Raw genomic sequence first — 23,739 nt, forward strand, 5'->3', positions numbered from 1 at the left:
CCACCTATAAATGTCCCCCGACTATTTCTTTAGCCACATGATTTCAGAAAGTAGCACATTTTTTATAGGAGACCAGAAGTATCACTGTTTGCGTTTTTTCTCAATGTTTTAGGTTGTGTATGGTGTATGTGGTAAAGCATTTAACATGTCCCCCCTGTACACTTAAATATAGAGGTAACTGATACATTTATATAATTCTGAAAATATGGTTGATAGTTGATACTATATATTAAAATCTTACTCTGTTCACAATGTGCTACCATATTCTTCATTACATGAGAAGTAATGGCCATCTTTAGCATAAAATGTCCCCCCTGTTATGTCTAAAATGTGTCTGCCCTGTTGGTGTTAAATGTATGTAAAATATGGAATAATGAATTAAGCTGGCCCTCTTTCAGAAAAACATTAATCCTGTAAAAACTATTTTGTTTTGAAAAGGTTACTAGGCTGAAATGGCACCAATAGTAGGAATGACCCAATTATGCTAGAGAATGGCAATGTAATCCCCTTTGTCAGCACTGCAGCAGCTTTGTGGACCTTATTGTTTTGGAGTTGAACTTAAATAACCTAACAGTGATTCAATGAATTTGAATACACAGGACCCCAATGGAAACAAGCCATAATGCTTGAGTTATACATGTATAGCCTTGTAATGTATTAAACTGTACTCTTCTGTACCTTTTGCAAACTGTTAATAACCTAATCAATCAAGCTGAGTCGGAGAGGAGCATCTGCTATGCTCTCAAATTTAGAGCATAGCAGCACTCCTCCTGTCATTTATGAGCAAGCCTATTTTATTCTATCCATCGGTGAAACACCCATTCTCTGAATGTTCGGCTGATTGATTTGCGTTGTCTTTAGAGGAAATGTAATTTGTATGCTCTCTCATGCATTACGATTAGAGTATGGTCGACCTGGCTGGCATGCGTTAACATGTAGTAGTACTCTTATTACATTGGTCAGAAAAGTAGGAGGAGTAGGCCTAGGAGGGACCAACATAGCAGGGCTGAGTGAGGCAACAGTTCTGTCTGCTACAGTGCAACTGCATTGCCTTGTACTCGATGTTCTTTTTATTATTGTGAGCTCTATATTTTTTATGGCTGCACAAAAAACAATACGGATGTGGAGAAAATGTCAGGTTCTAACGTTTTGCTGAGCGGGTGTAGCGGTTTTGTGGACCTTATTGCATTTTGGACAACAACTTACTGACTGCACATGGTGATCTCAGTTGTGTTTTTAATTCAAGTTCGTGTGTTGTAGGCTATTCATCACGAATCAGAATGTTGTCCGCTGTCATTTGAGACGCCTGCTTTTTAGATAACCTCGACGCGGTTGTGTAAATGTAGTCTCGGTTTCGACTTTCGAATGATAATAAAGTGCACTTGTCTGCCCTGCTGCTGAGCTGACTGGGCGCAGAAATGGAGATAACATGCGAGGCGAGCGACAGCACGCCTTTAATACCACAAGCGAAAAAGACAGACGGCTGCTTTGAAAGGTCGTTCTCGGCGCTGACCGTGGACGACGTCTACGACATAGCCAAGCTGGTCGGCTCCGAGGTGGAACGGCTCATCGACAGCTACGGCAACGAGAGCGCCGCGGGACTGGTGCCCAAGATCGTCAAGGTCCTGGAGCTGCTGGAGAGCTTCGCCTCCAGGAACCATGCCCACAAGCTGAGGGAAGAGGAGCTGCTCAAGACCTTCGAGACGCTGCAGCTGCAGCAGCAGAAGAAACAACGCACCGGGAAGGACGCGGAGGCCAACGACAAGACGCATGAAATACGGGTGAGGAAAGAAAGACATCCCGTTTATATTTACTAGTACGGTGTCGCTGGCCGAAAACATAGCCGATATGATAGGGTTCTGAGCTTGCCTTGCAGATCTGCAAACTTTCGCTTATGACGCATGGAAGCCTTTAATCCCCTCCCGTCTGGGTCTGCCGTTGGAATGAAAAACCTACAAATTGTACAACAACAAGCGTACGTGCTTGTTGCTTGACCCCAGTCAAGTCAAGTGCACTCTTATTATTTGTGTTTATGCAGCAAATGTCACTTTGACTGTGACATTGATTGATTGCTACCCAGGCCAAGTACTGAACAGGTCACCGCCAATGTACTGAAGGAAGACATGGCAGTGTATCCCAAGCCATGCATAAAGCTGTGCATGCCTATTCCCACTATAGGCTGAGGAAGAAATGCCACTTGACAGGTTGCGTCTCTCTCACACACACACACACACACACACACACACATTTCTATGTATATTGAGGTTCCTCAATATCATGATGCACCTGCTGATCAGTGCCATGCTTCTGCTATGCCTACAGTGCTACTGCTACAGACTACTGTTTTAGAGCAGAGGAAGTGGTGTGTGTGTGTGTGTGTGTGTGTGTGTGTGTGTGCGTGCGCGCGCGGGGGGATATTACTTCCTTTCACTCCTTTCACCGCTCACATGATGGTACTTTCAATCTGATTAAAGGCAGTGCAGCTGAGTGAGTCTCATCCCTCAATACACTGTAGCAGAGCTCTGTTCATTATTCTTCTGTTATTGTCTCCACCAGGCCAAAGGCATGGGGAGAAGTGTGTGTGTGTGTGTGTGTGTGTGTGTGTGTGTGTGTGTGTGTGAGAGAGAGAGCGTGTCCGTCGGGTCAGTCTGTCGTTACCAGCTAATCTCCGGCACCGTTAACCCGGTCGCTGCCAAATTTTGCGAAATACACGTATGTGTGTCTCAAACTCTCAAAGAATTGGGAGGTGTATGTATGCTTTGGGTTAAATTATCCCAGGTGTAAATTCAGGTACAGATATTGATATAGGGTATATCAATGCTTTCCACTGACAGTCAAGCTCCTTCCCTCAGCAGCAGGAGGCACAGCAGAAGGAGGAGCAGCTGAAGGGGAGGTGTGAAGACCTGCAGGCTCAGGTGCAGCAGCTCCGGGATGAGAGACAGGAGCTTCAGAGTAGGCTAAGGGGTAGCCATGCCCAGGAGGGTAGGTACCTGTTTATCACTCCCTCCATGAGTCGTTTCTGTTTTACTGATGATTTTATTGAGCTCTCACTCTCAATAGACCAACTTCTTCAAACCAACAGTCATAGTGAACCAGTCAAAACACAGAAAAATAAACAACGATCAGAAAAACCATAAACATGCATTGTTAACACTTGAAACACATGAGAAAACAAAAGCAAATACACTTGGAAATTACCGTACCTCACTGGCAGCATGCAGTGAAGGGAATGCTTGCAGTAGTACGTAGTACTAGGAGCCCAAAGAACAAAATAAACTAACAAAAACAAATCGCATGAATTAAACTCACTAATTACGATAATTACCTTTCCACAAATAAATATGTGTGGAAAACAAAATAAAAATGACAGAAATATAATTCTGGCAGCCAAACAGTTTATTAACCCTTTATATAGCTGATGCAAAAATCTAAAATGACAAATGCTTGCTTATGGCAAACATTGTGTTTTTTCTTTATGTTTTTGAGACCATCGCACCTGCAGTTAACCTGGAGCAAAGGTCAAACAGTTTCCCTGTATGCCTACTTTAGTGCTTAATGGTTTAAACATGTAGGAAGCGAACGGTGATGTTCAATTTATACTTTATATTTATAACTTTGCAGCTCCACAAAAACGACACATTTTCAACTGAAGAAAATGTATCTTCCCTTAGCCCTACAATTTTGAGGTTTAACAACATAAACCATTATACAGCCTTGGGAAATCCATGTTTAATGTTTTGACACAGGGACAGTGAGTGAGTCTGTTATATTAAGCCGGCAATGCTGCTTTAATGACTAATTTATTAGTAAATATGGTCAGCAATCACTTTCACTCCATCAATATTGTTTTATAATGGTGATGATGAACTGATTTAATTTAGTGAGCACATTATAACTACCAGACATTTGAGAACTGGAGTTATGATGACTTAACCTAAAGTTAACTTTAGTTAACTTAACCTAAAGTTCCCAAATACCTCCATCCTGCTACAGTTTCCAGTTCTGTTACAGGAGAAATAACCAGTGAATTAGATTAATTCCTTATAAATAATAGTCACTAACTCACTAACACTTAGCACTAAACAGAAACCATTCCAAAGTAATGTGAGCCACGAGAATGGAGTCGTTCTGCTGACTCATACAGTACTTGTTAGTGTGGTAACACTAAACAGCCAAATGCTGACATAATATACTGTGATTAATTTGTGAAGTGAGTGTCTTGCAATCCACAAGTGCATTTCAAATGTATTTCTGATGTTGACTAGATATATTTGGACAAGGTCTATCTATTTAGCTACATTATTTGTGCTCTGACATTTGTGACTTTCCTGCAATGGGAGTATTACCTTTCGTGTGGAAAGAGTTGTTCAGGTGCTACAGTTTCCAATAGCTGCACATTGACCCTGTTCTACAGTATGTTGGACAGTCAATGCTGTAGCTTCCATCACTACAACAATTTACTTGATTGTTAAGTAAATTAGTTAGACGTTTAGTCATGTGGTAGTTAATTGCCTCCACCAGGCCGAAGGCATGGGGAGAGAGTATGTTTTGCACTCCGTCCGTCCGTCTGTGTGTGTGTGTGTGTGTGTGTGTGTGTCCATCCGTCCGTTACCAGCTAATCTCCGGCACCGTTAAGCCGGTCGATGCCAAACTTTGCACACACACTTCCTAGATACCAACATGAACCTCTGCCCCAAATTTTCCAGAACGGCCTGTTATAGTGCCACCATGAGGCCGACTTTTGTAAAACACATTTTTACATTACTCCTCCAGATTTTGTGCAAAAATCCCACAAATCGTTACACAGTATCTCTATAGTCATCTGCTCAAGATTAATCTGTCCAGTATTTCATATTCCATCCTAATTGGCTAACATTGGCTTTCAAAGTTTGCAGGATTGGCCCGTTTTAAACAAAAAAGCCTCAAATCAATTTTTGGAACAAAATTCCTCAAAGGCGTAAGAACAAATGGCACCCTTTTCGCCTCGCCTCGCCTCGCATGTTAATTGGCCTATTATAGCGCCACTAGGAGGCCACAACCTGACCTGGCCTGGTGGAGACCGGTAAAGAGTCATCTACTGCATTTTGCTGTGAGGGCCTTAGTTTGGAGAACATCTTATTTTAAATTGACTCAGCAGTTGGAGAGGAGTCAACAGACACCATTCCCATAGACTCACTCAGATGCTATAAAAGTAATTTAATATTACTTATCCTTCCCAAGTCTTTACATTGTTAGATGATAAGGGTAATTTACAATCTAGCTCAGACTGGCTCGTCAGGAAATGTTTTGATAGATGTAATGATGATTTATTTTAAAGCTGCAGTGTTCATTAAATTAAGTTTTGTATGTTATGTTAAGGGGGTGTGTTATAACAAAGCAAATGTATCAAAAATATTGATTTATATCATAACATTTTCTTGCCTATGATAAAACATTGCAGATTGGCTATCAGTGTGTCAGTTAAGTTATTCAACATTCTAATAATCATAACAGCTGTGCTCTAAACAAAAATAAACCACATTACATTAAAACATTGAATTTGTTTCATCGGTGCAGCACATTGGTGCAAGTGGAGTCCCGCAACCCTCAGGGTTGGGTTCCTTAAGTTTAGAGGGTTGCAAATGGACCCTTAGAGGTCTGTAATTCTGAGAGTGTACAAATGGAACCATTTGTACACTCTCAAAGTTACGGATGTCCTTGACATTTTAACGTTTGAGAACCATATCCATGTGTTTGTGTGTCAGATCGCGTGCAACGACAGGAGAGAGAGGTTATGCTGAAGCTTAAGGAAGTAGTGGACAAGCAGCGGGACGAGCTGAGGGCCAAAGTACAGGAGATCTCCACGGTCTCCAAAGAGGTGGAAGCGGTAAGGAGAGACACAGAATGCACATAGTGTACAGTTGTACACACACACACACATGCTCTGGTCCATAGCCTTAAAGACGTGAAGTCGTTATATGGACCAGAGCTAACACACACACATGCTCTGGTCCATAGCCTTAAAGACGTGAAGTCGTTATATGGACTAGAGCTAACACACACGCATGCATATCATTGCTGTCGGGTGGAAACCTTGTCCAAAACTATTACTTTTGAAGAAAAATAACTGTTCAAATGGATCCATTTTAGCTATTTTTAGCTGCACGCTCTTGTTAATACTGTTCTTTACAGAATAATATGTATACATATACCGTATATATTCTTTGTGGTACAGTATTTTAAAAACCCGCAGACACACATAAATAAAAATAAAATCTAAAATAGTAGAAATAGAATCTATAATATAACAACATAGCGCATTCGAGATTATTGTATCAATGAAAGGACACCTGCACAAACACATTTATGCACAACACAGTTATGTTATCAAGGTGGGTGACCTATTTTTCTGCCTTGTTGACTGATACTTCACTCCTTTTATTACTGTCACGTTCATATGCATTCCTGCACCAATTCACATTTCTTCATTATTCCACCTTGTATGTCCAAAAGTGTACTAATCTGTAAGTGGAAAACAGTAACTATTATTCATTTACTAGCTTTTGTTAATATAATAGTCACATAGTGCCATTTTGTGCATTGTCCACTAGTTGAGCAGCAATTCATAGACTGGGAAATTCCCTACTTGTTGTCCTGTGCTATGACATAAAGGATAAAATGTTTACTGTGCTGACTGTTGACATAATCAATATAGATGCATAACTGGATGAGCCACACTTTGGAATTGGGATGAGTCTAGGCAGTGACTCCCTAAAACACAGGTTCTGTGTGTGCATGCATACATGTGTGTGCGTGCGTGTGTGTGTGTGTGTGTGTGTGTGTGTGTGTGTGTGTGTGTGTGTGTGTGTGTGTGAGACTGCGCTTTCGGCGGTGCGTGTGTAGACATGTTCTGTCGTGTAATGATAAACAGTAACTACTGGGTGTGGGTTTGTTTATGTTTTACTCTTTTCTTCTGGGATCATTCATGTGACTCAGACTGTTGTGAAATCAGTGAATGTTAGACTGGATAAACCACACAGTTTATCCAGCATCTCTGTCTGCTCAAATGGACGCCTAGGAGATTTCCTTCTATAGCCTGAAGTGAATGTTAGCTTTTGTTTTAAAGAATTTCTGTCATCTCGGTCCTGCATTCCACCCCTCCCCCGCTGTTTAAGTCTAAATCCTATGTACTGAGTCCTTTCACATCAATTTGCGAGCTAATTCATCATATGTTTTTTTTGTTTGTTTGTTTGTTTTTGTTTTTGTGTCCCCAGCTCCAGGAGCAACTGGAACGTTTCATGAAGATGAACGGAGAGTTACGACACAGGCAGAATGTCCTGCAAGCCCAGTTGACGAGCGCTGCAGAGAAGAAGGCTGACATGGAGGCTGACCTCAAACAGAAAGAGAAGGAGATAGAACGCCTCAAAACGAAGCGAGGCAACGCTAACCCTAGTAGCCCAGTAAGGACGCCAGTCTGTCTGTCTCTGTCTCTCTCTCTGCAGGGTATACAGTATATATACTCTATATATTATACTACCGTATGTGGGTATGTGTGTGCTTTTTTTTTCTTTACACAAATCAGATTTCAGCAAAGTACCGGTAAATGTTTCACTGCTAGCTTGATTCTATATTCAAATGTACAGCAAATGTCTGGTAATACTGAATAAATTGGAGCTTTCCTTGTCCTATATCCTACATTTTATTCTTGTGCATTTCTCTTTCACTTCTAAGCTGTGGAGGCTAGGGATTTGGACTCAACCTTGCATCAAACACAGACTGACCATTTTTTCCATCTCTCAACAGTCCAGTCCACGTCGGACGTCTATGGAACAGACTGCAGGTGATCCCGACCCACCCTGTTTCACCAAGAAGGAGGTACGCGACATACTACACGAGAGGAATGAGCTCAGAACCAACCTGTTCCTGGTCCAAGAGGAGCTGAACTACTACCAGAGGTGCGGTGGGGTGTTATATACATTTAAACTATTGTGGTGCCACATATAACTGGGTGTAATGGTTGTTACAATGGCATAGAATTAATGTCGCGTTTTTCATTCATAATATTGATCACATCAGTGATCTGACTTATTTTATATGTGTGTGTTGTCCGCAGGGAGATCCTAAATGATGAAAGGTGTCCTGGGTTCCTGCTAGATGCTATCCGCTCCACGATCAGGAAACAGAGGACGGTTATCAAGGCCAAGATGCTGGGAATTCATGTGGATGAATGCAGCAGGTTTGACTCTTACTCTGACTCTTGTCTTACGTTTTATTATTATTTTCTCTCTCTTTCTCTTCCCAAAACAACAGCAGCAATAACAATTAAGCCGATAAGAGTTATCGGCAGCACAAGTGAGGGTTTGCATGCAAGTTTGCCACACAGCAGCAGTATCACTGTGTGCTGCAGTAACTGACTAAAAAAATATGTCATAGCACTTTAGTTACAGAGTCGGTTATGACTATGCTCTTTAATTTACAGAGATCCAACAATTCACCCATGACTCATGAGCAACATTGAACTGAACCTGGCTTTAGGGGGGCAGAGATAGATAGAGAGAGAGAGAGAGAGAGAGAGAGAGGGGGGTAAGGGAAGAGAGAAACACAACAATGCACAGCAACAACTATGACTATAATAACAGTGTGCAGTTATACTCCATGGAAACCTTCCGTCTGCTGCTGGGGGGTCCATAATCATGATCCATGGATGCCTGTGAGGCAAGAAAACACAAAAAGAAATGGGGAAAGGAGCTTGGTGAGGCATGGAAAATCTTCCGGCAGTCTATAGCAAGCTATAGCAGCATACAGTAACTAAAGGATAGTCCAAGGTAAGCCTGAGGCAGCCTTAACTGGTATATAAGCTTTTTTTTTTTAAGTTAATGTTTTAAGACATCTTTTAAACAGAGAGGCTGTCCTGGACCAACACTGAGAGATGGTTCCAGAGAAAGGTGCCTGATTATTGAAGGCTCTGCCTCCCATTCTACGTTTGGAGATTTTAGGAACCACAAGTAAAATTGTATTCGAAATGGAAAATAAACAACAAAATCAGCCTATAGGACTTCATGGCCTTGTAAGGGCGTTGTAGGTGATGATAAGGACTTTAAATTCTATTCTGGATTTGAAAGGGTGCCAGAACAGAGAATCTAATATGAGAGAAATATGATTGTTCTTGTACTAAGCAAACGTGTCTTAGAGACTTGTTGCTTGATAATAAGAGATTGTAACAATACAGCTTTGAGGTAGCAAATATGTGGACTAGTCTATCAGCATGTTTTTGAGACAGGAAGTGCCAGATGTTTGCAATGGTATGTAGTACTGTATGTGAAAAAAGGCAGTCTATGAAATTAGTTTCATGTGGGAGTTCTTGTGGGACATAAGATTCCTGAGATAATGCCCAGATTCAGTGATGCTGGAGTCCACAGTAATATCATCCAGAGTAGCAACATCGCAACACCGATAACAAGATAACACCGATAAATACGCCTACTGATTGGCAAAAAACTGCTTTCTGGCCTTGACAGCCTATACATCCAAACAGAAAGTCCTATCTGATTGCATTAAACAAAGTTAAACTCAGTTTGCCACTCGATTTGCCACTCACTTTATGCATGCGCATTCCCTCTATTGGACCCCTGGGGGACACTAGTCAACAAAGTACAAGTGGTTAAGAATGCACGTTTATTGCAGGCGGTATAACTGACAGTCAGTCACCCCTGCAGTACACGTGCAGACTCAATGACTGTGTCAGTGTCTTATTTTAGGTTGTCTATTGGATTTGGAATGCTTCAGGTAAACAGGTTTTTACTTATAACCTTTATAACCTTTACTGTTCAATGTTCAGCTCATAAAACCATTGCACATTGTTAGTGGGATATTGCTGACACACCCACATGACATCAGGAACATGACATCCACGGTAACAATTTTGGCTTATAATCAGCTTACTGCGCTGAGTAGTTCCCTGTTGAGCGCACCGCCCAAAAACTAGAGACCCGTCTATGACACTTGCTCCTTCACATTGAATTTAGATGTCCGATCATCTGGCAAAGTGAGACTAGTGCATAATTGCACATGTACTAGTTAACATACCCTACCTTACAGATTAGTTAAAATAAAAATGTATTCATTAAAATATGTCCTGGATGTTAGGACCCAGCTAAACAAACGCGTGCACACACACACACACACACGCACATGCACATGCACACACATTCATACATACACACACACACACACACACACACACACACACACACACACACAGTCACACACACACATTTGTCATATGGTTTTCATTTGTCTCCACCGCCAGTGATGAGGAAGAGAAGGGTCCCTTGTTTGAGCAGACAGAAGAGGACAGCACCGATGGGAGACCAGCCGAATCTCGAATCAGAAATCTGTGAGTACAAGTTTCAGCCTAAAGATCCATACAGATGTCTAAAAGACTGTATATAATACCCTTCAAAATACACCCTTCCCATGTACAGTATATTAATTACACACAAAAATGTTGTATTCTTTTTGTTTTTTATTTATTTATTATATATAAAAGTACCCCCTTGATTTTGCTGCATATCAACACCTTTATCCTCATAGAAAAGGCAAGGATCTATGAATATGCAAATTGGCAACAAAATAATTACCCGTAATTCCAAGACAGCAGCTTATCTTCTTTCCGAACATGTTAGTACCTTCAGCTTCCTGTATATGCTGAAGTTAAAGGTGCCATGTTACCACATATTGGACTATATAATAGGTTTGAACTATCACACATGTGACTCAGATTTCAGGGAAGTACACTGAAGCTCTCCCTCTCCAGGGGAAGACTATGAAAAAGGTGACTAACTTTAGTTGTATTTCATTGGTGTAACTTCAACACTATCCCTTCTAGTACTAATTTTGGGTCCCCTCTTGCTGGTCGCTGGTTATTTAGCTAAACGACTAACCCAGTGTTGTTGAACAACATATATTGGTGCTAACAATAGAGTATCCAGTTATTATTACAGCTTTTTCTCCCAATTTAGTCATGCCAATTAATTCCTGGACCTCCCACTGCTTGCTACTGCTGTTGCACCCTTTTGGCTAACCTGCCAGTGAAGAGCCCCCACTGGGAGGACTTGGAGCATCCATCCTACTCCCCTTGCTTCCCTCCCCTGAACACGGCCATTTGTTTCATAATACTGTGTACTGTAGATGCTCTGCAAGCCAGATGCACTGCAGTGGATTCAAACCCCTAGACTGCAGTGGTGGGCAGGTACTTCTTTACCCCTGCGCCACCTGACTGCCCTGAAATAAAAGTTGAATGATTGATAGCGTATTGACTTGAGGGAAACCCCCATTGATTCAGCACCAAGGACATGGCTTGCCGTCACTAGCTAAGTACTAAAGCAATACTCCAGCTAAACGCTTTTGAAGGAGCAGAGAGCGAGGAGAGAGGAGGCTCCCCAAGCTGCTTGGAGTGGGTATCAGTGGCCCCTTTTCCACCAGGGCTGAACCGTTGAGTTCGGTTATTTTTCCCGCCTAATATTGAATCAGCTCAGAGTGTTTCCACTGAAAATGAATTGGTTCAGAGCCCTTAAAGTTGGTTTGAAACTGGAACCAAAAAATGGCCACCGGTTCCGTGAAACGGTGAAAGCACCAAGGTTCCAAAAATGTAAAACGGAACCAGTTGTAGAACCAAAGTTCTTTTGGTGAAAAAGGGGCCAGTGAGGATACATAAAGTATAGCCTATTGTCGCTGTTTTACTTTCTTTCTCCTGTGACATATAAATTCTCCTCCACATGACAGCCCAACGGGATCCGGAGTGATTCTGCGTTCCAGCTGTGTGACACATCATAAGTAATCACTTCAAAATGAAGTGGACAGAGCGTGAAGTATTCTCGTTCGTTAAAGTTAACTCAATTGATTCCTCCATCCTCCCCTCTCTCCATTATTCCATTACTCAATTCACTCAAGAGGTTGCACTGAAGTTGACTTTTGTGCACAAGATATGTCTTGAAATTAATGAGATGGCTTTGTCATTCACATCATTGCCCATAGGCCATAAGACTTACAATTCACATTTGTCAGATATCATCAAGATAAGAGCCCAACATCAGGGACAGTTGTTAAATAACAACAATGACCACCACCACAAACACAGTGTCCTCGCAGAGATCATCTGCAAGGTCCCCTGTTTCAGTTAAGAGATTGACACCACCTCAGTTCTAAGATCTGGGATATCTTCTATCCTTCTAACCTATGTTTAGCTCTAGCCCTCTGCAGTAGATTTTGACCTCAGGCGTGTTTTATCTCCCTTGTTCCAATAGCTTTGGTTTCCTGACGGGTTCAGGCAGCGCCCGGAGCCCCAACCACATGAGCACTTCTGTCTCCACATGGGAGATCATTGGAGATTCTGAGGTCAACGGGGTGAGCTGAGTTGAACCCACGGCTGTAAGCCTTCTCTGTGAATTCCTCATGTACTGCTGCACTGTGCCCCTACATTGCCTTCTGCTTTTCTGAAAAGAAAAGCCTGCCCTTTACATGTGCTTGTAACCTTTTCCTTATCCTTTATGTTGACAATGAAGTTATTATATGGTTTTAAAATATAATATAATATTAAGACTTGTAAAGGTTGTCAAGCAAGTGGGCTCTTTTGGAATTTAAGGAAAGTGACATTGCTTGTCATGAAACCATTTCCTTTTTCTTCTTTGCTTTTATTACTATCATACTTTCTATCACATCCCGTATAGTTTGTTTCACTGGTGTTACTGTATTGCTCATTGATGTGATTATGTACAGCACTGGCATACATAGTGTTGCACAGCTGCTGCATTCACATGGAATCAGGCAAGCGGCAGACTGCACCCAGACATAATTTTAATGGACGGGAGCAGGACGGTAAACGGAACAGGACGACCCGGCAGCCAGAACTGGCCACGGTAACGGCAGACAGCAGTTCATCAATGTTAAAATATGTAATCTTTTTACCGTGCCGTCCAGCGTCCAGCAGGTTTTGCCGTTTGATGTCTACCGCTGCCTTATTCCATGTGAATGCAGCATTTTTAAGAGAGAGAAACTTTTGTCATTGATCTTATATATCCACAAATTATTCTCAGTGAGACTGTGTATACTGTATAGACACTAGACAGAAAAAATGTATAAACCAAAGATTTTACCATGATGTATTATGAAATGAAACTTGTATTGGAACCAATCAGTACTACACTTTTGTACCACAAGGGGGCATTGGTTCATTGAGAATACTATTAACCTACATTATATTTTAACTTGAACTAATCGCCTAAATTAGGGTATATTTGTGTCCTTCCCCAACCCATGTGTGGTTATAATATGTCATGACTAATGGCATTTAGCACTTTTATTATCTTAAGTAAGATGCAGCTTGCCATTGATTCCCAGTCTATTCTGTAACTGTGAATACATACACTGTATTCCCCCATCCTGAATGTAATCACTCCTAAAAGGATTTCTGCGATAGCATATCACAATAAGGATTGTGTTCAATTGTGTACATGACGTGTGGCATTTACTGGGACATCAGCCTGTGCTTCACTTCTAGAGGAAGTGTCTGTGTTTCCTTTGGGGGAAATGAGCGATGGTGAGTAGGCTTTCTTCTGCCCCTATAACCATATGTAATTTTTAAGTTATTGCCAGACACACACACCACAGTAGCTGTGTCTTATTGGCCCATTTCTATTTTGTTGTACGACCATGTCATGAGCCAAATATTGTCAGAAATGAACATGGTTGTACGACAATGTATCAATTAGATTGTAATGCTCTCCTCCGCTTGCACACCATAGTCGTACACAAGTAGTGAAAGAAGGTTTCCAGGCATATGGTTGTTGCAGGAGAAAATGTTTGATCCTCGTCACATATTTTCATATTTTCCTACACATTAAATGTGTATACAATGTATTTTTGTACACATGTTTATTTTTTTGTTATGAAAAGGTTATTTGGCAACTAAACCTGAATAAAGATCTTATTTAAAATGCAATCATGAATTGTATTAACTGTGTGTGTGTGTGTGTGTGTGTGTGTGTGTGTGTATGTGTGTGGGTGGGTGGAATAAATACCAGCACTCACATTATCCGTTAGGATTCTTGTTTTATTTCAGGCCACCCGGCCGAAACGTCCGTCTGTTGTGTCTCGGCCCTTTTAGGATCTCTTATGTATTGAATATGAAAACCCCAGCAGCAGATCAAGTACGGATGTTTCGTCCCTCGGCCTTACTGACCCTGATACTGGTCTGGTCTGGTCAGTATCAGCATCATGGTCAATATCATGTCAGTATAATTTTACCTGATACTGACCATCATGTAACTCTGTACATACTATGTATGTTTGATGACTCATTGGAGATGCACTATGACTTAATTCCAAGCAACTCCCCTCTGAGGCACTGAAGTATTCTGGGAAAAGGTGACTACTGTGCACGTGTGTTTGTGTGCATGTGTATGTCTGTATATGCTTGCCTGTATACCGTGTACTGTAGATTGTGTGTGTGTGTGTGTGTGTGTGTGTGTGTGCGTGCGTGCGTGCGTGCGCGCGCGTGCATGCGTGCGTGTGTCCATCTTTAAAAAGCTGTGGGTCAGCTTCAATAGGTGGAAGTGGCTTTGACTTCCCCAGGAAATGGGAAGAGGAAATCCATGGGGGCTTGGACCTCTCATAGAGCCACAAGGCACACACCCGAAAAAGAGAGAGAGAGACAGAGAATGAACGAAAGGGAAAGGGTGGAGGTTTTGAAAGAACGATAGACTGACTTCCATTTCCTTTTTGGAGTTGGAGGTAAACGGACATTGAAGAAAAAGAAGAGAAAATAAGGACTTAGAGAATAGAAGAGAGGAGGACGAGATGTGTGGAGAACACAGCTGGACTTACTGACAAGAGACCAGAGCGGGGCCTTTAGTCGTTGGTTTTAGTATTAGGACGTCTTTAGAGACATGGGGCTCCTGGGAGCTGTGATTGTTTTGCTCTGCTGCTCTCTGGCCTCCACACAGACACTAGACATCGACGGGAGAAACGTCTGCCAGAATCTCAGGTATGGCTCTAGCATCTAGCAAGTATTATGCTTATGCCTTATGTCTGTCCTTTTGCCTTATTATGTATGTTAAGTAATGCTTATATCAGATCTAAAATTATTGATTGATTGATTCAACACGTACAAGACACTCGTAACCGCTGAACTTAATCACAGAAAGACAAACCTGATTGCAATTGAAAGTTTGTTTTAAGCCATTTCTCTTCCTTGCATAACATTTCTTAAACTATGCAATGATGTAAACTGACATTGAAGTATGGCACTTGGTAGCTAAACTATCATGCACACCTCTATGGTGCCTCTGTTCACTGCACTGCACATGTATTGCAGGGACCCATCTACCTTGGTATGTTGCACTGGATGGAAGCAGGAAGGAACAGAGTGCACAATACGTGAGTTTTGAACAAACAGGTTATATTTAATATGTTTTTTCTACTTCTAAGGTGATGCTTCAGTTTCACTGCTGTGTGTGTGTGTGTGTGTGTGTGTGTGTGTGTGTGTGTGTGTGTGTGTGTGTGTGTGTGTGTGTGTGTGTGCGTGCGTGCGTCGGATGTTAGGCTCTTAGCTTGCTTATGATCCTTGATGACTATTTCTATGTATTTGATATATTACCATGTGTTGTTCTTGCTTACTGTAAATCGCTCTAGATTAAGTGCGTCTGCTAAATGCCTAATTTGTGTTTGTGTGTGTGTGTGTTTGTGTGTGTGTGTGTGTGTGTGTTTAGCTGTGTGTGAGGGTAAGCAAGCCTGCCAGAAAGATGAGCTCTGTGTGTATCCTGGTGTCTGTCGCTGCCCACCTGGCTTCTATGGAGCCCACTGCAAAACACGTGAGTCGCAATGAAACCAATAAAACACTACACCACTGTTTAGTTAGCTTCATGGTCATTCAAATATACCATTGATCAATCAAATTAATATTCATACGGACTTGTTATAAATAATATAACTACATGTAAACTTGAAAATAAGTCTTGCCTTGCCATTATTGTAAATACGAATTTGTTCTTAAAGCAATCACAATCCAGGACATATTTTAATGAATAATTGTTTTTTTTAATCTGTAAAGTAGGGTATGTTAATACAATGTAACTAGCACATCTGTGCTAATTTCACTGTAGAGGCTAGAACTGTCTGGGTGGAAACAATAGAGCATATGCGTGTGACATCATCATCATACCCGGAAGTTATGCAGGAACGCCTACTGAGTGGCAACAAACTACTCTCTGGCCTTATCAGCCCATACATCCAAACAGACTAGTCCTATCTGATTGCATTAAACAACGTTAAACTTGCTTTTACACTGATTTTGCCACTAACTTTATGCATGCGCTATTCTGAAATGTCAAAACAAACCAATGCAAAGACAATGTTGCAATGACATCTCGCCGTTGGGTGAGTGAGACAATGGAAGTTCAATAAAAGTAATGTAATGTGTTGCTAGATGTTCTGCTCAGGCATCCATTCTGTTTTGCCTGTTTCTGCCAGGCTGCCCTCCTGATTTCTGGGCACCGGACTGCCGCGAAGTGTGCCAGTGTCACCCACATGGCCGCTGCCACCCTGTAACTGGTGAATGCACCTGCAACGCCAACCGATGGGGTTCAGTCTGCCAATACACCTGCAAGTGCACCCGCCACGGGCGCTGCCACCCAGTCCACGGAAACTGCACATGTGACGAGGGCTGGTGGAGTCCGATGTGTGCCAAGCCCTGCCAGTGCTTTAACGGGGGTGCGTTGAGTGCCACCTGTGACCAGCTGACTGGCGGGTGTCAATGCCACATTGGACACTGGGGGCAAAAGTGCAGCCTGAGTTGTAACTGCTACATGTCCCAGTGCAACCAGCGGACTGGAATGTGCGACTGCCAGGAAGGCTGGTGGGGGCCCACCTGTGACAGACGTTGCAACTGTGACCTAACACACAGCCGCTGTGACCCACTTAATGGACAGTGTATATGTCTGCCAGGGTACAAAGGTCTGTTTTGCAATCAGCCCTGTGAAGATGGCAAGTATGACAGTGGGTGTAAGATGAGGTAAGTCTGCATTTATGTCACAGGGAACACACACACACACACACACACACACACACACACACACACACACACACACACACACACACACACACACACACACACACACACACACACACACAAACTGTCTCAATGGAAGAGTACGGAGGTCACCTCCAACAACTGCAGATGTTAAATTGTATTAACATACTCTAAATACTGATTAGTCAAAATAGAATTGTATTTGTTAAAATAAGCCACTGTTTGTAGCTTTACATGATTCTGTTTGCTATTATTGTGGCTAACCTTTAATTTCTGTCTTTATTTTGTCCATAGTTGTGGTTACTGTAAAGAACCATGCTCTCCCGTTGATGGTTTGTGTGCTGACTGTGAGCCAGGGTGGCATGGCCCACGGTGTGACCGTCCTTGCCCCATTGATCACTATGGAGAGGGCTGTTTGAAAAAGTGTCCTAATTGCAAGCATGGTGATACTTGTGACCCTAGAACAGGAGATTGTTGGAAGTGTAACCCTGGATGGGCTGGACCAAGGTGTGTCTGTGTGTGGGCGTGTGCATTTGTGTTCTGTATATCTATGCTATACCTTTTGTCCTATCCTATGTGACTGCAGCTAAGGTCAATCTTAAGTTTCTTAACTATCCCATATCCCATGTGACAGTATTGTTTACTGTCAATCTGTGTGGAAATGCTCTGCAGCAATGTAGAGATTGTCAGTTCCCCGCCCAAACATCTCTCACGAAGAACGTTTTCTCTAAAAAGCATTGAAATGTAATTAGTGGTTGTTAGCACATTACAGTACTAAGAGATCATATAAGTGTATCTCTATCACTATATCTAACCATATCCTCCGGCTCCTATCTTAAGTAAGATTGGGATGTCCTACACAGTAATAGCTAAATTGTTTTATGTTGGATTATTGTTTCTTCCTCCCAGGTGTGAGGAGATCTGCTCTGATAGGACATATGGAGACGCCTGCCACTTCCTCTGTGGCCCATGTTTCCATGGTAACTGCCATCATGTGACAGGAAGATGTGTCTGTCAGCCTGGCTTTCAGGGAGAGAGGTGAGAGGGCTGAGAAAGCAACAGACAAGCTGAGCCGACTAAATGGATTGTTCCTAAAGCAATATTTTACTTTGGTTGGATTTTTTTTTGTCTGTATTGGCTGCTCAGGCAACTCATACTTATGGACACATTCAATTTAGCCTTTTACTTTGATACAAGAACAATAGATTGTTATTACTGTTTAATGTTATATGTGCATGCTTGTACATGTTACCTGTTTCAAATTATAATGACAGCATATTCCCACGCAGAGGCTTAATGTGCAGACTGTCTGATCCTGGATTGGACATGCAAAAATGGCAAAACAGTCTGCCAAAGTGAATTACTGCTTCAGGGCTAGGCATGCCCAACAATGTTCCAAACTAATTTAACGTTTTAATTTTAAAGTTGGCACTTCTTCCTCTGAGTAATTCTTGGAACAATTATTTGAAAATTGGGCGAGGAGTGAACATTTCTTCTCTTCTTTTCAAGAGATGTTATGCGAGTTAATTCTCCTGCTGTAAAACCTCTATTGGCTATATTGAATTTTCCAGATCAATATATTTTAATGAACAGAATAATAAAAATCTATTTAGATATACTATATAAATATAGTAATGTTTACATTGTATCCTCCAACAATCTCCATTTGAGTTGTGTAATGAAGACCGTTTAGGCCGATATATAACTGAGATACAGTATATCAAACATCAACAATTAAATATTGTTATCACTTTTAAGTCATATTGACCATCACCAAGTCCACACAATATACATTAGAATTAAAGATACCTCAGCTTTAACTTTAACCTCAGTTCAGCAAGTATGATGTTAATATTAACTAGCCTGCTCAACATTTTCAACCACAAACCAAGAGTTGGTTGCAGCTTCCCACAGGTTTACTGTTATGTAATCAAGTGTCCCTCTGTTTTGTATTAGTTGTAACAGCAGCTGCCCCGCCTCCCAGTATGGCCTCAACTGCTCCTCAGCATGTGATTGTGGAGAAGGTGTCAGCTGTGACCCAGCTACTGGTGCTTGCCTCAACAGTATGTGTCTGTCTGTCCATCTATCCATCCACATCTGTGTGTTTTCGTTGGTACAGTTGGTGTTAATCAGGTGTTAATGATGCTGTGTGTGTGTGTGTGTGTGTGTGTGTGTGTGTGTGTGTGTGTGTGTGTGTGTGTGTGTGTGTGTGTGTGTGTGTGTGTGTGTGTATTTATATGTCAGGTGGCCATGGGGCTATCCTAGCAGGTGTGCTTGTGCCAGTATTTCTGCTGCTGCTGGCTGTACTCTGCTGTTGTCTGTGTTGTGGAGGAGGTCCTACGGATGGAAAAGACAGGTCTGTACTACTCCCTCATCTAGTATACAAATGTTTACATTGAGTTCCAAAATGAGAAATAAATATCAGAATATGATATATAATGAATCAGTCTGAGAAAGTGAATTGTACTTCAATGTCCTGTCTTCTTCATGTATTTACGATAATGAAATGTACCTTTTATAACCACACCTGTCCATGGTCTCCTAGGGTGGATGATGTTGGCACATCAGTTGGGATGAAACATCATGTCTATAATGTTCTGGCTAATATCAGTGCCTCTCTCCCCTGTGCCTCTGCCTGGTCTTCTGGCTTGCCACGGGTCACAGGTGAGTCTGATGTCTCTTCAGAAAGGTACAAACTTGGTCCCTACTCCAAAACCTTTGTTTAAATCACATACACAAGAGCTGCCCTGCCCTCTACTGGTGGCCATTCACTTAACTCAACAAGACTGTAGTCAAGAGTTGGGCTGGAAGTTGGAAGTACTTATTTTGTTTAATTTGCCATGAACAGTGTTATTGTAAAGTACTGCTCAATTAAATAGGCCTAATGGAAAGAAAAGGAAGAAGAAAATAATATACATGGCCTGTGAATAAAGAGGTTTCAAATTCTATTACTTTATAACTTTATATCTTTATGTAGTCGATTTAAAGGAGCATTCAGTGAATTGGAAACCCTCCGGTCCCCCCCCGGTAACAAGATGTGCACGTATACACGCACTACAGTGGCCAACAGCACGCACACCAAGGCCCGCTCCTGTTCAATCATGATTGGCGGAAGGCCAAAGCCAAAAAAACCTACATTTTTGTTTACCCCAGGGGTTAACTGGGGACAGGGAGGAACTCTGGTCAGCACACTCTATAGTAAGGAGGATTATCGCAAAAAACAAAACAAAAGTGATATTTGAATTAAGTGAAATCACTGAATATACCTTTAATACAATGACTTGTGCCTTTTTAGCATACTGGTCAAAGTAAGCTGAAAATGGTTGTACTTCCGATCTAATGTAATACAAAAATAAATCACAAACATTAGTGATTACGCACACACTCACGCAGATTCCACTTTAAACCAAGGCCTTGCTTGATCAGCAACATTTTTGTCACTGCATCTCTGGTTTCCATCTTTTCACCCCACAGTTTCACACCATGACCCAGAGCTGACCTTCAACCACAGTTTCATTGAGCCCCCATCCTGTGGCTGGTTGACTGAGGCCTCCTCTTTTGAAAGTGACGAAGAGGAGGGAGAGGCGCTTTACTGTGTACCCCCAAGGGAGGGTAAGGATAGAGAAAAACTAAAGTTTACTCTTTATTCTCACTGTAATGTTACTCCTTTGATGCTGATGCTCTGTCTGTGTAAGCTCTGTTTAAAACATTGTGAAAATAGATCTACAAGCTCACAAGACGTTATGTCACATTACAAGCTTGCTATTTTCACAGTTAAAACAAAATGTTTGCCTATAATGACATGCCCAAAGTAGACGAAGGGTGGTTAAACTCTCATCTCCCTTTTTTGCCATTGGACAGACATCCCAGCAGTGGCCGGTGGTGAATTCCAAGAGATGAGCTCCAAATGCAACATGTTCATGGACCCTTCAGGCTTCAGCAGTGAAGACATGTCTCTGCCATTCGCCATCCCACGCACCTCCAGTATCGCCAAGTCTAAGCGGCCCTCTGTCTCCTTTGCTGAGGGCACCCGTTTCAAAGAGCGTTGTGGCTCAGCCCAGGACCTGGGTGCTCCACCTGGGCCGCCACGTACCAAGCCCAAGTCCCCATGGGGTGTTCTCATGATCTCTGCCCTGCAAGCTCAAGGAAGTGCTGCGCGATCTACGGACGATGGTGGGGTTGAAGGTGTGGTGAGTGAAGAAGAGGATGTTGATGGCAAAGGTGGGGACAACCAAGAGTTGAGTGAGGCAGCAGACGATGATGCAAACAGGTACTCAGCCATCCCATGCCGTGCCACTCCACAAGCCCCAGGGGCTGCTGGGAGAAGACGCACCATGTCCAACACTGCTGCGCGTAAAGGTGCCCCGGTGCCACCATCCTCCCTTGAGGGTGGTCACTCTGCGGAGCCAGAAACTGATAAGATCACCACAGTGTATGTGACAGTGGGTAAGGCGGGTAGGCCCATATCTAAGGTGGAGGCTACCTCTGAGGGTCCTGTGCAGGCTATGCTACGCCGGCTAGGCAGCCTCCAGAGACGGAATGATCAGGAGACAACTTGCAGGCCCAAGGCAAAGGTGGCTGAAGGAATCACAAAGCCACCCAGGAGGAGTCTTGGGTCCCGGGCTAGTGTCTGGGAAGAAGGGGTGCCTTCGGGCGAGGTTATCATGCGAAAGCCTAGTAGGAAGAACCAATCTTCCGCCAATGTGAATGGCACAGTGGGTGATAATGACTCTCCAACATCAGAAGATGGCATTCCAAAGAGACCACTATCATCCATTTTGAAGAGTGTGTCAGAGGTGACTTTAGCTGACACAGGGTCACAGGTGACAGTTGGAGCGGTTGGATTAGAAAGTGATGCTTCTGAGATTGAACAAAATGAAAGCAGGCACTTAACTGTGAAACCAGGAACGGATGGTGAAAGCCTCAGTGAGGTTATCGCTAATGAAGGCATCATGGCTAGCATGAATAATGAGCCCAGCTATGAGAATGTCATGATCAAACACTTATAAGTTATACATTTACGTACTGTATCACATTGATGTTATTTAAACAGAGGGCATCGTTTAAACGCAGCTTCACCCATTTGCTTCAACATTGTTCTCCTGGGGCAGAAGATTGTTCTCCAGTGTTGTATCTTCACAAAGCAGTCTGAAACAAGGTTTTTATAAAGGTGAAAGCTAGGGAACGTTGAAACTTAATTTGTACAGGCATGTTTGTAGCCTACTTGTATTTCACTATAATCATTCATAGTGTGAACGATTAATTTAAAGATTTAAGTTTGAAATATTATTGTAATAAATGCTTAATAATAAACTTGAACAATGATGGTTCAAGAGTAGTACAACAACCATTTTACAAAGATTCACCAGTCACCACTACAACTGCAGAGCTATTAATGGGATTTCTGACACTATTATCCTGGGCAGATTTGAATTTATAGTGTTCCAATTGCAATTCTGTCCACTCACTTCTTTGTGTAATTTAATTTGTATCCTGTAGTTGTCTCTCCTGATTGGATAATAGGTATCCCAACCTGAATATGCCTTTTATGTTTACTAAAGAGCTGGAGACAGACAGGGAGAACAAACATTTTATATAGCAATGCTTGCTATCAGAATACAGAGCTATTAAACATGTAAAAACCAAACAACGCTTTGTAGTAGTTGGCCTTCAATTAAGACACTGTCATCAGTCACAGGGAGGGTAGAGTAGTCCTTGTAGTTAAAAGAATCTCAATGCCAAGACCATCTTTATTTAACTGTAATCTAAAAGGAAAACACTACAATAGTACTTCAGAAAGTTATTCCCTCCTTTTTTAATTCCTGTAGTTCTTTACTTACACCTTTGGGCATAGGGCTGCAAACATGAGCTCTCTGGGCATCCTGGTCCTGCTTCTCCCGCTGTCCCCTATATTATGTCCAGGCCTCTTCACATCTGCATCCAGGTCACACCGCCAGGTGTTTTATTGCCTGTACTGTCATATAATTGATGGGCTCAAGTCCAGGCCTCTCACCAATGATGTGGTACTAGCGCAATATATCATATTCATTGCTGCAACCATTTGACTCATGTCATGCTCATACCAATATAACATGGGAGCAAAATAGTTGCCATTTGAATATGGTTAAGTTGGTCATGGTGTAGTCATTTGGCAAATAAGATTTACAATACACATTTAAAATTCTAACTTCAACTAGTTCTTAATTCAGTTTTACACTTTGTAAAGTCTAGGACTGTAGTAAGTCTAACCTTAAGCAGGCTCTGTACCAGAAAGATGAATGAAGATGTCTTTGAACAGATCTGTGACTAGCTTTGGCTAACCCTGAACCTCAACTGTTTATTTGCATATTGTCCCAAAGTAGGTTAGGTTCCCAACCACTGGTACTAGTACCACTAGTGGTACTAGTACCACTAGTGGTACTAGTACCACTAGTGGTACTTGAGCCCCCCTCTGGTGGTACACAGAGGAGACGCCAAAAAAAGACAAATGTGGAATTACATATTTTTATTAACGTAGTTCTTCTGACCAAGCAATTGAAAGGTTGAAATAAGCATGACATCACACCTAGCCGTTAATAGAAGATTTGAGGACGGATTAATCACGTTAGAAATATCAACAGTTGTGCTGATTAGTGATCTAGACAGAGTTTCGTCAGAGCAGCAGCGTTATTGGC

The 23,739-nt window shown here is 42.1% G+C and overlaps 2 protein-coding genes across 5 annotated transcripts; both read left to right on the plus strand.

Moving 5' to 3' along the window:
• Positions 1-1,021: 1,021 nt before the first annotated feature.
• On the plus strand, positions 1,022-13,978 carry rilp (Rab interacting lysosomal protein). 4 transcript variants are annotated; one of them, XM_080773046.1, is made up of 9 exons: positions 1,022-1,781; positions 2,835-2,982; positions 5,745-5,866; positions 7,254-7,439; positions 7,783-7,934; positions 8,093-8,215; positions 10,289-10,375; positions 10,760-10,813; positions 12,285-13,978. In XM_080773046.1, exons 1-8 carry the CDS (start codon positions 1,419-1,421, stop codon positions 10,806-10,808), a joined length of 1,230 nt encoding a protein of 409 aa, XP_080629172.1. In that variant the 5' UTR covers positions 1,022-1,418; the 3' UTR covers positions 10,809-10,813; positions 12,285-13,978. The 4 variants fall into 4 exon arrangements, with proteins under 4 accessions (XP_080629172.1, XP_080629169.1, XP_080629170.1 ...); XM_080773043.1 differs by lacking the exon at positions 10,760-10,813; XM_080773044.1 differs by lacking the exon at positions 10,760-10,813 and having other exon boundaries at positions 2,853-2,982.
• A 62-nt stretch (positions 13,979-14,040) lies between these two features.
• scarf1 (scavenger receptor class F, member 1) lies at positions 14,041-22,482 on the plus strand. The gene is made up of 11 exons (XM_080773042.1): positions 14,041-15,022; positions 15,353-15,414; positions 15,747-15,848; positions 16,507-17,047; positions 17,360-17,572; positions 17,975-18,103; positions 19,022-19,128; positions 19,310-19,421; positions 19,611-19,729; positions 20,540-20,677; positions 20,927-22,482. Exons 1-11 carry the CDS (start codon positions 14,925-14,927, stop codon positions 22,072-22,074), a joined length of 2,769 nt encoding a protein of 922 aa, XP_080629168.1. The 5' UTR covers positions 14,041-14,924; the 3' UTR covers positions 22,075-22,482.
• The last annotated feature ends 1,257 nt before the right edge of the window (positions 22,483-23,739 follow it).

The sequence above is a fragment of the Protomyctophum bolini genome (assembly GCF_963924005.1).
Source record: "Protomyctophum bolini genome assembly, chromosome: 9".
Lineage (NCBI taxonomy): Eukaryota > Metazoa > Chordata > Actinopteri > Myctophiformes > Myctophidae > Protomyctophum > Protomyctophum bolini.

Coding starts and splice junctions, on each gene's coding strand:
- scarf1 (XM_080773042.1), top strand. CDS start 14,925: ATGGGGCTCCTGGGAGCTGTGATTGTTTTGCTCTGCTGCTCTCTGGCC. Junction 18,104..19,021: donor CCTGGCTTTCAGGGAGAGAG/GTGAGAGGGCTG, acceptor GTTTTGTATTAG/TTGTAACAGCAGCTGCCCCG. Junction 19,422..19,610: donor CCTACGGATGGAAAAGACAG/GTCTGTACTACT, acceptor ATGGTCTCCTAG/GGTGGATGATGTTGGCACAT.
- rilp (XM_080773043.1), top strand. CDS start 1,419: ATGGAGATAACATGCGAGGCGAGCGACAGCACGCCTTTAATACCACAA. Junction 1,782..2,834: donor ACAAGACGCATGAAATACGG/GTGAGGAAAGAA, acceptor TTCCACTGACAG/TCAAGCTCCTTCCCTCAGCA. Junction 2,983..5,744: donor GGGTAGCCATGCCCAGGAGG/GTAGGTACCTGT, acceptor TTTGTGTGTCAG/ATCGCGTGCAACGACAGGAG.